This window comes from Dromiciops gliroides, chromosome 2 (assembly GCF_019393635.1).
Source record: "Dromiciops gliroides isolate mDroGli1 chromosome 2, mDroGli1.pri, whole genome shotgun sequence".
In the NCBI taxonomy this organism is placed as follows: domain Eukaryota; kingdom Metazoa; phylum Chordata; class Mammalia; order Microbiotheria; family Microbiotheriidae; genus Dromiciops; species Dromiciops gliroides.
Window position 1 is genome coordinate 291,775,819 of NC_057862.1, and position 15,168 is coordinate 291,790,986.

The 15,168-nt window shown below is 36.8% G+C and overlaps 1 protein-coding gene across 2 annotated transcripts in view; it reads left to right on the forward strand.

Moving 5' to 3' along the window:
• CDC42BPB (CDC42 binding protein kinase beta) overlaps positions 1 to 15,168 on the forward strand; it is a 159,460-nt gene that overhangs the window by 45,865 nt on the left and 98,427 nt on the right. For both annotated transcript variants that reach the window (XM_043982415.1, XM_043982416.1), the window contains exon 4: positions 4,391 to 4,486. In XM_043982415.1, coding sequence (XP_043838350.1) covers positions 4,391 to 4,486 — 96 coding nt within the window. The remainder of the gene's footprint in view (positions 1 to 4,390; positions 4,487 to 15,168) is intronic.

Sequence of the window (15,168 nt, forward strand, 5' to 3'; positions counted from 1 at the left end):
TGGACTCTACTCCCAGCCTCACATAGCAGCTCCCTCCTGCTGAAGATCTAAGACAGATCTCAGCCTGTCTTTTTATGGGTTCTGCTTCTCCAGGAGTTATCTTATTGTATTTGGAGTTTTTTTGAGGAATTATGTCAGGAGCTCTGAGCACTTCTTTCCTTTTCTCTGCCATCTTGACTCTGCTCCTCCGGGATCTCTTATTCTCAATTTTATGTGTGTATTCATCTATCAAATAGTCTGGCCTACAGTTTGCTTTGAATTATATTGGCCAGATTTGGGATTACTGTAAAAGACAAATTAAATTTTCATGGAAGCTTCAGATTTTTATTGCATTTTTAGTTCATAAGCAAAATGAATTAATGCAAATGGAAGCCAGGACTTGAATTTGAAAGCTACATACAATACATAAGGAAATGTTCTCTTGTTTCTCTGTGCATTACAGCAACATTATTTTATAATTGGGTCTATATCATATCAATTCTAGAGTCAGTTTTGAAGAAAATAATTCAAATTCTAAATAAAAGTACATGGGAACCCCCATTTGCTCCTCAGCAAACCCTTTTATTTAACTCTTGTTTACTTCATACCATATTTCTCACAGTGCCTGAGCTAAACCTTTTCAACATTCCTTAAGTAACCCATTCTACCCTTGCTTCCCTGATACTCAGATCACCTTACTTTACTAAAAAGATAGCTTGACTTCATTGTCCTGGCATAACTTGAACCTCAACATGGATCAAACTTCATCTTAATTCTTTTTCTTTCTACAGCTGACTATTCATAATTTAATGATTTCTTTCGGTGACACTATTATTCACCAGTCTTCACTGTTTGAAAACTTACCTTGAAGTCTGTTTCTTTCTTTCTTTTTTTCACACTTTAATTTTCTTTACTATTCAAAAAAACCTTTTTATTTACTTCTCTCCTCCCTTCCCCCAAAAGTAGGGCAATGAGGGTTAAGTGACTTGCCCAGGGTCACACAGCAATTAAGTGTCAAGTGTCTGAGGCCAGATTTGAACTCAGGTCCTCCTGATTCCAGGGCTGGTGCTTTCTCCACTGTGCCATCTAGCTGCCCTCCTTATTTACTCTTGACTCTGTGCCTGAACCTTCAACACCTTCACAACAATTTTCTGCTCCTCAGTCAGGAAAGCACACTTGATCTTGTCATGGGACACATTTAGCACACATGGAGCCACCATAAGCCTTGATGACATGCTTTTTGGTCTTTGATAGCCTCATAAGAACTTTAGGTCTCACTGCATGAACACCTCGAAGTCTTCCTGGGTACACTCCAGGGTGATTTTGGTGCTTTTCCAACTTTCTTAGTATAAAGGTAAACAGTTCCGTTACCTGGGGTTTGTGACAGCCAAGCTTTGTTGGAAGTTGTATTGTAGGACAACCTACGGCAATATGTCAGACGCTGAACCATTTTAAATTTCTTATCAACACAGAGTTTTCCAACTCAACAGAAGCAGTGCAAACTGTTTTTTCTTTCAAGGTTCAGTGTACCTTCTCCAAGAGGCCTTCTCTGACCCCTCCTCAAATATCTTAGTTCTTTGTATCTCTTTGTACTTACCTTATCCTCCATTCTATTATACTTATGTACATTCTAGAGCAGTACATATTTATAGATAGAGGCTTTAAGATTTTCAAGGCCCTTCCCCCACCATAATCTGCTGGAGTAAGTAGTGCAAGTATATAGCCCCATTTTATAAATGAGGAAACAGACTCAGTGAGATTAAATAAAGGCACTTTGTCAATGCTGGAACTAGAATTCGAACTTGATCTTCTTTCAAACACTAGCTAGCATTCTTTCTATTATACTATGTTCTTTCTTGAAAGTAGCATCTGTGTCATATCCAGCTTTGTATCCCTAGTGCTTTGCACAAAGTAGATTTCTAATAAATTCTAGTTGTAATGAAATCTTCTTCCCCTTAATGTCCACTAGACTGCTTGCTTTGCCTTTGGACCTTCTGAGTCCCATTCCTGGAATTCACTGTCTTCTCAACTATTCTTCTTCTCTCACCTCTTTCAAGGTTCAGAATATATTTCACCTTTGGAAGGAGATCTTTCCTGAGCTCCCCAGTAGCTAGTGCCTTGTCCTTGAGATGACTGACCTCTTCAGCAGCCATAGCTACTGAAGACCCAGAATAGAAAGTTCTTTGAACCAAAGTCCTTGGCACTGTCAAATTGTTTAAAATCAGAAATATACAGTTTTGTAAATAGAAGTGACATGTATTGTCTTGTCGCCTTTTGACTTCAAGCTCCTTGAGAACAGGGATTGTCTTACTTTTCTGTTTGTTTTACCAGTGTTTTGCACATAGCAAGGACTTAATAAATGAATTTTATTGGTTCGTTTATTTTCTTGGTCCCTTGAAGGTTTGTTTTTTTGAGAATCTTCTTCTCATGCCTTTGGTGTCAACTCTCTAGAGTGAGTCTGTCAACATTCTCATTTGTCTGTGCTTTGTTTAGTTCAGTTTTTCACATTATTGTTCTCTAAAGTGTAATTTCTACCTCCTCTATACATACACCTGGGATAACAACATTAGAGTCTGAATGTGGTAACTCCACTTTTTTTTTTTTTTACATGTAACTCCACTTTTCCTTGATGGTAGAAAGAGAATTTTAAAAAGTGTATACAGATCTTTTCCATCTTTTATTTATTTGTTATTCTTTCAGTTTTATTCTTAAATGCCCTTGAGATTACTTTGTTTAGTTGGCCTTTTGCCAAGTTTTCTTTAAATTTATCCCTTTTTTTTTATCCCTTACTTTTATCCCTTTATTACATTCCTTCTTTATAACATTTTACAAATAAATTTATTCTGAGTTATTATTGCTCTTGGATATCTTGTGTCCCTGCTTGGCAAATATATCAAGTGTTTGCTAAGACAGTTTTTAGGTTCTTCTGGCTTCCTTGTGGCAATTGATTTCCATTGGTTAAATTTCTGTGCAAAAAATTATTAATAGTTGTCAATATCCTTTCCTTTTCCCATTCCCAATTTTCCACTTAAGTTACTTGGTAAATGTATGCCAGGTTAAAGTTTCTCTTTTTCTTTGATAGCACTAGCTTTTTTTGTTTTTTTTTTTTGTTTTTTGCTTTTTTTTCAGGGCAGTGGGGGTTAAGTGACTTGCCTGGGGTCACACAGCTAGTAAGTGTCAAGTGTCTGAGGCCGGATTTGAACTCAGGTCCTCCTGGATCCAGGCCCGGTGCTTTATCCATTGCACCACCTAGCTGCCCCCTATCACTAGGTTTTTAAGGTTATAACGTCACATGTTTTACTCAAAACTTACTAAAATCCCCTGATTTTTTTTTTCACATGGACTTTAGTTTAGCCATACCTTCTATATCCTATACTTGTGAAATGCATTTTAAAAAAACTTGTGCAGAACTTTTTATTTTTCACAATTAAATTTTATCTTTATTAGATTTTGCCCATTGTCTAGCCTATGAAGTTTATCATCTTGACTCCGTATTCTAATATGTAAGTTTTCCTTCTCAGCTTCATGTCATCCAAACTTTGACAAGCTTGTCTGCTAAGGTGGTAGTATTATTTACATAATTTCCAAAGTGGGGACAGCTAGGTGGCACAGTGGATAAAGCACTGGCCCTGGATTCAGGAGTTCCTGAGTTCAAATCCGGCTTCAGACACTTGACAGTTACTAGCTGTGTAACCTTGGGCAAGTCACGTAACCCCCACTGCCCCGCAAACAAAACAAAACAAAAAAAACTCTGCCCAAAGATAACTGATCTCAGAGAACAGTTGTTAATGAACTGTTATGTTAAATTGTAGGGGGGTGATAATTGATTGAATGCAGACTGAGGCATGTTATTTTTCATTTTTTTCTTTTATCTAAGTTTTCTTGTACAAAATGACTAATATGGTAATGTTTTACATAATTGCACATGTATAACCTATATCTGATTATTTACTACCTCTGGGAGGGGTGAGAGAAGGGAGGGAAGGAGGGATAAAATTTGAAACTCAAAACTTTAAATAAAAATGTTGATATCTAGTGGTATATTTCATGGATCTGTCTTTGGACTTGTACTATTTAACATTGTTATCAGTGACTTGAAAGACAAATGAGAAGTTTCATGGCAGTCAAGGAGAAAAAGAAACCAAAGATTTCAAGGACTCAAGCCTGTTACTGAGAGAATGGTGATGCTTGAGAAATCAAGATGAGGCTTATGGGTTGTATTTGAAAAAAAAATCATGTGTACTATAACATTACACATAAAGGAGTGCTTGATCTTATCCTTCAAAACTTGTTTTGTGAATGGTTTCTATTGCATTTAGGATAGATTCCATCCTGAGAGAAATATAGGGGTTTTTTTGTTTTTGTTTTTTTTGGCTCCATGTTAACTCAATTTTCTTTCCCTTCTTTGCAGACGGCCTGTTTTAGAGAAGAGAGAGACGTATTGGTGAATGGCGATTGTCAGTGGATCACAACGTTACATTATGCCTTTCAAGATGAAAACTACTTGGTAGGTTTGGAAAACCAATAAATAACAAACTGTCTTTAGATAGTATTTCAGTTTTCTTGTTTCCTTTCTGTAACTACTAAGAAAATAATCTAGCTTTAACAAGATAATTGTAAAGATAAATGTAAGCTTAACAGAAAATATGACTGTCTTGTTTATTTTAATTTAAAAACAAGGAAAGTATCTTGTTATCTTGGAATTTCCAGGAATTATATTCACCTGTATTTACACATTATGTTATGACTTTGAGGCAACTAGGTGGCTAGGTAGATAGAGCACTGGACTTGTTATCATGAGTTCCAGTCCTGCCTCAGACACTTTACAAATCTTTACAAATGAATTATGCACATGAGCAGGTGTCTACCTTCAAGAGAATTTTATCATTTTCTGATACCTGGCATCTTTAGATTTAAAACCTTATTCATTTAGGTTTAATTCATAAGTCCTATTGTCCACATTTGTTATAGAAGCTCTTTGCACTGGGTTTGCATTCTTTCATTGTCTTTAACATCCCTTCTGCCTTTAGTATTATGTAATTCTTGTTTCTACATTTTACTATCCTTACTTATTTTTACTTACTATTTTTCCATACTAAGGAACTTAAACAGATTGAATTGTAGTTTTGGATAATGACATTTGCAAATCCTGTTCAGCTAACATTTTGTCAATATAAAGATGAGAAATGATACTGCTATGTAAGAGAGCTTACATTTAAGTAGGGATAAGATGCCCATACACAAATGAGTATGATAAAAAAAGTAGAATATTATAATTGCAAATTTGAGATTCTAAACTGTGCTATAAGAAATTTGACAAGGAAGATATCTTTTTCTCCAAATTATGATGAGGTGGGCATTAAAGATAATAGTTATGGAGAAATGGAGGAAGGATGGCTGAGGCATGGGTGACAGCCCAAACTAATACACAGAGGCAGGAGTGGACGAGATCAAATCAGGGAACAGTAACTCTATTTGGCTGAAACTTAGAATACATCCAGACATCATGATTCAATGGGAAAGAGTAATGGATTTCAAGTTAGGACCTGGGTTCATATCTGAAGTTTCCAACCTTGGAAGCAACTTTACTTTTTTTGAGCCTTAGAGTCCTCAACTATAAAACAAAGGGGCTAGAGTCAATAAACAAAACAGTCCCTTTTCATCTCTCTATCTGTGGTCCTACAACTTGAAGAAAAGAGTAAAGTGAAATATATTTGAAAATGTTGGTTGGAGCTAGATTGTAAAGGGCTTTAGATTCAGCAGAGAAATTTGTATTTTATCCTATGAAAACTGGTCAGTCATTGAAGGTTTTGGGAATAGGGTGTTAAAAGGGCAAACTTACATAGAGCCAAGAATCTAAAGGGAGGGAAGGGGAAAGCTAGAATATGGTTAGTGAAATGGGATCATAGGGGAAGCTCTCTGGTTTTCATATTCAAAATTCTTCCTAATGATGTATATGGCACATTGGGATTGTTTATTAAGGAAGTAATCTAAAAAGATTCTTGTATTCCTTTCCTGGGTCACCTCTGAACATCATATTGTAAATATAATTTTTATTGTTTATCCTCATAATGTCAGTATTTTACTATTCTAGTCCTGTCTCTCCCTTCCCCCTCCCCCCCAAACAAACTGTGCAAAACACTACTAGGCATAGGGGAGATAGAAAGTTTAAATGAGACATTGTCTCTGCCCTCAGGGAATTCATAACAGGATAAGTGGAAAGACGTTAGTTAACTACAAATTTGAAGATTTAACCATATACTCTTTTAATCCTTTAGAAACATGTTTAAAAGACCAAGTCTAATAATAATAATGATGATGATGGCTGACATTTCACTATTTTTTGGTCTTCTCCTAATAAGGTACATGTGCCCTAAGTATGCTGATCTTCCTGTGTGGTAACCCCTCCTTTCTCTCCTTCTCTGGTGCCCACACATCTGAAATCTGTGACTAGAACCTTCCAAGCTAGAAATTTCCAGCATGCTATTTAGGCTAAATTGACATCTTTCTGCCTATAATATCACAAGTGACATTATAGGTAGTTAAAACTGATAGATATTATTGTTCCCATTTTACAGATAAGAAAACTGATGTTTAGTAGCTAGCCTCTTTTTTTTTTTTAATTGGAAATAAGGAAATCTTTATTTCTCCTTGCAGAAAATGTAGAAATCAAAAAGGATCCACAAATAACCACAAATAATTTTTTAAATCCTCTTCCCTTTTTTGTGGCTCCTACTTTTTTCCTGGGTTTCAAATTCCTCAACACTAATTCTATTTCAGGGGTTGGATTTACTGTTGAAAGGGAATGGAGCTTGGGGGATACTATAACAGCCTTCATTCCAACATTAAAATAAGTCCCTTTAATCTCATAGTGATTAGGCATTTAGCCTCATGGTTCTTCTCTGACAGTTGGAGTCCCTAGAAGAGAAGCACATGTGGAGCTGATACGCGGTCATTCTCTCTTCCCTTTAGACTCTTTGGAATAGCTCACTACTGTACCATAATAAAAAGTTAAAATTGTCTTTTCTTCCATATTTTGGCATTTAGTCACTTATTGTCATTACTTTGAGTGGTGGGATCTATGTGCATGTTCCCTCTAATAAGAGCAGTGCTATTCAGGGAATTTTTCATTGAGAGTTCAGAAAGCCTTGTGACTTTGGGTGCCATTGAGGAATCTTTGGGGTACCATTGAGAAATCAGCAGCTTGCATCTTGTAAGACGTTTGGGACACCCTGTGTATTTAAAATAACTAAAGCAATTAAGAACTGCTGTACTATATTTTGCTACCTCTCAAACATCTAATCTTGCCTAACATCAATTTCAGGGGTATTGATTCTTCATAGACTTCCTATGGTTCTCAACTTTCTCTGCTTGCTTATCTTGCCCATCTTTTACTTGAACTTTTTTTTGTTGTTTTGTTTTTTTTGGGGGTGGGCAGGGCAATGGGGGTTAAGTGACTTGTCCAAAGTCACACAGCTAGTAAGTGTCAAGCGTCTAAGGCCGGATTTGAACTCAGGTCCTCCTGAAACCAGGGCTGTTGCTTTATCCACTGTGCTACCTAGCTGCCTCAAAAGACCTCTCACAGCATCTTCCAAGAGTTTTTATCTTCTTTGTCTTTTTTTGGTGGGACAATGTACATTGCATAAGTTAATATATACAAAGTAGTTAAATATAAGGTAGTTTGTTCTTTCCACTTACACTGAATATGAATGTTGTAAAATTATAAAAAAGCTTGACCCGAAAGAACTATAAGGTTTCCCTCCCCAACTCCTCTGCAGAGATGGAATATTGTATAAATAATGTCAAATTTTTTTTCAACATACTGATTGATTTTGCTGAACTTTTTCCTTTTTTTTTCTTTTTCCCCAAAAGGTTCTTTTATAAAGGATGGCTCTCTGAGAGGGAAAAGGGAGAGGATACAAGGGGAAATTTAGGCAAAGTAAAAACAGAATATATCAACATTTTATTTAAAAAACAGGGTAGTTTGGGCACTAGCAGTTGTGGAGATCTAGAAGTTTCATGTAAAAGATAATTCCTGAGCTGCATCTTAAAGTATGCATCTTAAAGGCAGAGGTTAGGCAGGCAAAGATTCCAGGCATGTAGTATAGCTAGTACAAAGGCATGGAAATGGGAATTGAACTTTTTTATGTGAGGAATACAGAGAAGGGTAGTTCCATGTGATCCATCAGGCTAGATCACAGAGTGAGGACTGGGGAGTAATGTCCAGTGAAATTAGGATCAATTGTTACAGGTTTTAAAAGTTAAACAAAGGAGTTTACATTGGATCCTCAGGCAATAGGAAGTCTCTGGGTTTGATGAGGAGAGGGGAGAGAAAGAAAAGGAATTATATAGTGCCTACAGTGTGCCATCACTGTGCTAAGTGCTTTACAAATATCTCATTTGATCCTCATAGTAATACTGGGAGGTAGGATTAATCAATCAATTAATTGTTAGCCTAATTTTACAGTTGAGAAACTGAGGCAAACAAATGACATGCCCAGATGACATGACACACAGCTAGTAAGTGTCTGAAGCAGAATTTAAATTCAGGTCTTCCTTGACTACTCTATCTGCTGCACCATCTAGCTGCCTAATTAAGTTAGGGGAGTGACTGAGTAGGGTGGTAACATGATCAGTTATGCATTTATGGAACACTTGGGCAGCAGTGTGTATGGTAGACTGGAGTGGTGAGACACTTTAAACATTAAGTGCTTACTGGAGAGGAGGGAAACACAGGTTCTGCAACTAATTAGAAACTTGGAGTAAGGGAGAAATGGGGAGTCAAAGAAGATGGCAACGTTATTAATATGGGAGACTAGAAGGTTTTTTTAAAAAAATAAAAGTATTTTTATGTTACATGTAGAAATAATTTTCAACATTTGTTTATATAAGATTTCAAATTTCAAATTTTTCTCCCTCCCTACCCTCCCTCTCCCCTCCCCAGACAGCAGGTAATCTGATATAGGTTATATATACATAATAACATTAAACATATTTCTGCATTAGTCATGTTATAAGAGAAGAATCAGAGCAAAAAAGAAAAACCTCAAAACAGAAAACCAACAGCACCAAAAACAAAAGAAATAGTATGGTCCAATCAGCATCCATATTCCACAGTTCTTTTTTTTTTTTCTTCTGGATTTGGAGAGCCTTTTCCATCATGAGTCCTTTGGAACTTTCTTGTACCATTGGATTGGTGAGAAGAATCTAGTCTATCACAGTTGATCAACACATAATGTTGATGATACTATGTATAATGTTCTGGTTCTGCTCATCTCACTCATCATCAGTTCAAGCAAGTCCTTCCAGGTTTCTCTGAACTCCTCCTGCTCATCATTTCTTACAGCACAATAAAATTCCATTGTATTCATATACCACAACTTGTTCAGCCATTCCCCAATTGATGGGCAGCCCCTCAATTTCCAATTCCTTGCCACCACAAAAAGAGCAGCTATAAATATTTTTGTACATGTAGGTCCTTTTCCCTTTTTTATGATCTCTTTGGGAAAAAGACCCAAAAGTGGTATTGCTGGGTCAAAGGGTATGCACAGATTTATAGGGCTTTGGGCATAATTCCAAATTGCTCTCCAGAATGGTTGGATCAGTTCACAGTTCCACCAGCAATGCATTAGTGTTCCAATTTTTCCACAGCTTCTCCAACATTCATTATTTTCCTTTTTTGTCATATTAGCCAATCTGATAGGTGTCAGGTGTTGCCTCAGAGTTGTTTTACTTTGCATCTCTCTAATCAATAGTGATTTAGAGCATTTTTTTCAAATGGCACTAGATAGCTTTGATTTCTTCATCAGAAAACTGCCTGTTCATATCCTTTGACCATTTCTCAATTGGGGAATGACTTGGATTCTTATAAATTTGATTTAGTTCCCTATATATTTTAGAAATGAGACTTTTATCAGAAGTACTGACTATAAAAATTGTTTCCCAGCTTTCTGCCTCCCTTTTAATTTTGGATGAATTGCTTTTGTTTGTACAAAAACTTTTTTGGACCACACATTTCAAGAAATTATAAATGAAAAGATCTATCATAACCAGAGAATAAAGCCAAACCAGAAAGGATCTATTGGTCATATCAAAATAAAAACTTCCAGTGATGTCATTGCCAAAGTTCAGATCTTCTAGAGTGAAGAAAAATTAAATGCTGCAGAGAGGTTAAGAATAGTGGGAATTAAGATTTGAGATTTTGAGAATAAATTTGGCAATTAAGAGGTAATTGGTAACTCTGGAAAGAGCTATTTCAGTTGAGTGATGAGGTTGGAAACTAAGTTGCAGAAGATTGAAAGGTGAGGAGTAGAATCAATAAGTACTGAATAGCTTTTTTCTAGAAGCATTTTATTTTAAAATTAATTTAAAAAAACAGTTTACTTCATTAAAAATGAAAACAAAACCAGTGTAAAAAATATGTGTAGTCACAAGAAATTCCCACATTTAGAGCATTTTTTTCATATGGGAATAGATAGCTTTGGTTTCTTTATCAGAAAACTGCCTGTTCATATCCTTTGACCATTTCTCAATTGGGGAATTTAGTTCCCTATATATTTTAGAAATGAGGCCTTTATCAGAAGTACTGGCCATAAAGAATTGTTTCCCAGCTTTCTGCCTCCCTTCTAATTTTGGATGCATTGTTTCTGTTTGTACAAAAATTTTTTAATTTAATGTAATCAGAATCATCCATTTTGCATTTTATAATATACTCTATCTCTTGTTTGGTCATAAACTGTTTTCCTTTCCAAAGATCTGATAGGTATACTATTCCTTTCTCTCCTAATTTACCTATGGTATCACCTCTTATGTCTAAATCATGTATCCATTTTGACCTTATTTTAGTATAAGGTGTAAGATGTTGGTCTGTCTAATTTCTGTAAGGGTAACAATTCTAGTACAATATTAAATAATAGAGGTGATAATGGACATCCCTGTTTCACCCCTGATCTTATTGGGAAGGCCTCTAACTTACCTCCATTACATATAATGCTTGCTGATGGTTTTAGGTAGCTACTGCTTATTATTTGAAGGAAAGCTCCAACTATTCCTAAATTCTCTAGTGTTTTTATGAGGAATGGGTGCTGTATTCCACTCATTCTTTACAATGAAATTATTTAGTTTCCAATTGATTTTCAGTCTACCTTTCCATGGCTCTTTATTACATGTAATTTTTATTGCATCATGATCTGAGAAGGATGCATTTACTATTTCTTCCTTTCTACATTTGACTATGATGTTTTTGTGCCCTAATACATGGTCAGTTTTTGAAAATGTGCCATGTGCTGCTGAGAAAGGTATATTCCTTTCTATCCCCATTCAGTTTTCTCCAGACTTCTATCATGTCTAACTTTTAGACTTTTAGGTTGGTGGTGCTTTTGATAGAAATAAGAAAATCTGGCATGAAGAGAGGATTTGGGGAGAGAAGATGAGTTCAGATGATGATGTTTAGAGAATGTTCTATTTGAGATGGCTCTAGGACATATATTGAAATGCCAATAGGCAATTAATTGGTGATGAAAGACTTCAGGAGAGACTGGGACTGTATGTATAGATCTATGAGTCATCTACATAAAGATATGATGAGGTTACCAAGAGCAGGAGGGTACAGGAGAAAGAGAAGTGAGCCTAGGACTTTGGGAGACATGTATAGTTATAAGGACATTGCATGGATGATGAGCTAACAAAGCACGCGTGTGCGCGTGCACACCCCCCCCCCCCCACACACACCACATTCTGTGCCCCGAGTCCTTTACCTCTCTATCAGTAGGTGGATAACATATTTCATTATTGATCCTGGAGGTTGGTCATTATGCTAATCAGCATTTCAAAGTTGTTTGTCTTTACCACATTGTCCTGGTTCTGTTCATTTCACTTTTCATTACTTCATACAAATCTTCTCAGTTTTTCTGAAGCCATTCCCTTCATCACTTAAGAACACAATAGTATTCCATCACAATAGTTATATACTATAACTTGTTTAGCCATTACCCAATTTATGGGCATGCCCCCTTAGATTCTCATTCTTTGCCACTTCAAAAAGAAGTAGAAATGCTTTTTGTATGTCTTTAGTTTTTGCTTAGGACTAATCTCTCAACGCCTAATCTGCTGTTTCAGTGACGGAACTGCAGGCTCCCTTGTCTGGGACTCTTGCCCTGGCCATTCTCTTGTAGACTTCTGACTGGACTTGAAGCTAGAACTGAGACCCAGCTCTCTGAGCACTGCTGAGGGTTTATTATAGCTCTTTAACCCTCTCCTCACTCCTCCCCAGCCTGGCTAGTGGGTGGTAAAGCTATCATTTGGCACCCCTTCCAGCACCTTTCATGTGCTCGGGTGCCTTATTTTGGGTCTGGGACTTAGAACCTTTTCCAGGGCCCCAGAGTGCTTCTTCCCAAGGGCCATCCTTGTCCAGCTCCTTTCCAGTATCTGGTTGGCTAATCCTTTTTTTTACACAAGATATTCTTCCTGTTGTCTACAAGATAAAATATAAGCTCCTTAATTTTTTTTAAAATATCTTTTGTATTTTGTATCACCTAGCTTTCTTCCTGTATCCTATCCTCTTCTCTCTTCCCCTCCCCCTGATAATTATCCCATATGACAAAATGATTTTGAAATAGAAAGAGGAAGGAGGAAAATAATGAAGAAAACCAATCATTACATTGAAAAGAGTATGGAAATATATACAGAGTTTCACATCTGTGGACCTTCTGCTTCTGCAGAGGAATGGAGAAAGTTGGCTTCTTGTATCTCTGGGCCCATGTTTGTTCTTTGTAATTTTGCAACATTCACTTTCTATTTTATTGTTGTTCTTTCCATTTACATTGTTATAGTCATTGTGTGTATTGTTTTTTATTGATTCTGCTTATTTCGCTCTGCATAATTTTCAATTTTCCCAGCAGTTCTTATCAAATAGGAAACTTTAAAAATAATTTATGGTGTGGGATTTATCAAACACTAAATGACTGAGTTCCAATATTATTCTCCTTTGTTTAGGTTGTTCCATTGACCTACTCTGTTTTAACCTTTACCAAATGATTTTGATTACTGCTGCTTTATAATATAGCTTAAGTCTAGAGCTAGAGTTACTAAATTTACACTTCCCCCCATTATTTCCCTTGATTTTCCAAATCTTATGTTTCTCCAAATGAATATTGTCATTTTATTTCCTGATCCTTAAACTGTAGAGTCTTACCTTCCTCACTATTTTGCATTTAAGTACCTTTTACTTACTTTTGTAGATATACCTGTTGTCTCCTCTAATAGAATGTAAGCTCTTCAAGATCATGGATTGTTTCTTTTATTATTCTTATTTTGTCTTTTTGTGTACACTGTGTAAGGGCTAGGTGGTAGGTACAGTGAATAGAAGTCTGGGCCTATAGTCAGGAAGACTTCAAATCCAGGCTCTGACACTTACTAGCAATGTTGCCCTGGGCAAGTTACTTAACCACTGTCTGCCTTAGTTTTTTTTAACTATAAAATAGGGCTAATAATAGCACCTACCTCACAAGGTTATTGGGAAGATCAAATAAGATAATATTTATAAAGTGTGTAACACAATGCCTGGTATGTAGTAATCATTTGTTTGATTCCTTTCAAAATCTATAGTCTAGTGGTTGTCAAACTTGGAAATGAGCCACTAAACTGTACATTAAGGATGGATCACTGTGGATTGCATAGTAACTTAGAAAAACACATTAACATTACATTATGTTCTATTGTATTTTTATTTATTTAGTTAAATACTTCTCTTTTTTGACTGACACCCCCCCCCCTTTTAATTTTTTTGGGCAGGGCAATGAGGGTTAAGTGGCTTGCCCAGGGTCACACAGCTAGTAAGTGTCAAGTGTTTAAGGCTGGATTTGAACTCAGGTCATCCTGAATCCAGGGCCGGTGTTTTATCCACTGCACTACCTAGCTGCTCCTAGTTAAATACTTCTCAATTTGGGGGGGGGGCGGTGAGGCAATTGGGGTTAAGTGACTTGCCCAGGGTCAGACAGCTAGTAAGTGTTAAGTGTCTGAGGCCAGATTTGAACTCAGGTACTCCTGACTTCAGGGCCATACTCTATCTACTGTGCCACCTAGCTGCCCCTCAGTTACGTTGGGGGGGGGTAATGAGGGTTAAGTGACTTGTGCAGGGTCACACAACTAGTAAGTGTCAAGTGTCTGAGGCCAAATTTGAACTCAGGTCCTCCTGAATCCAGGGCCAGTACTTGATCCACTGTCCCATCTCAGTTACATTTTAATGTAACTCAGGTTCCACTTGAGTGTTATGGGCTTGTGTTTGACATCTCTGCTCTAGTTCTTGGTCCTACGTATCTCACTACCTCTCAGTGATAACTATGGGCTCAAGCTTGCCTGCTCTCTTTAGGACAATTCAGTTCACTTTGGTTGTTACCCATATTTGGTATATTAAATGTAGACTACCACAATCATGTGTTTTATTGTTGGATCCTTTCTTGGATTTTTGTCACTTTGGAGATAAAGCATCAGTTTCCTCTAAGCTAGTGTTTTTACATTTTAGCTATTCATTATGGTATCTATTTGCCATTCCTCCTTTTTCAGTTTCAGAATTGTCCCTTTTCCACCCCCACATCAGTTACAGTTGATCAGTGTCCAAGAACTCATCATTGCTGTATTGTAAGCCATTGACTTGAAATCATCCATTTCAGGTGGTTCCTTTTTTTGTCTGTTTTGTGTACATACAAAACATTGTTCATAATCCCATTGCAACCCATTTTAAAACAGCTTTTGGTGTATAGGAGGAGTTGGCAAACTATGGCCTGACCACTGCTTGTCTTTGTGCAGCCCTCTGTAATGATTGGAATGACGCCACCTGCTGGAGACTTACTGTAGAAGAGTTCCGCCCATGAAGCGAAGGTCTTTGAGGGCAAGACCAGGAGTCTTTTCTTTAGCGTCAGGAAGTGATGCAGGCTAGTGGGAGGAAGAAGGAAGAGACTGGTGCTTGGTCTCTGGCTTTTTTTTTTGGACTCTGGTGGAGAGCGGAGCTAGAAATGTGCTCTCCCTTTAGTAGATAGATGAATGTAGGCCTTTCTCTCTCTTTACCAAATTCTTATTCTCCTTAATAAATGCTTAAAAGTCTAACTCTTGCTAAAGCTTATAATTTATTGGCGACCACTCTTTGGATATTTTAGACAGTTTAGCTAGAATTTTAGCCCTTAACACCTCCAG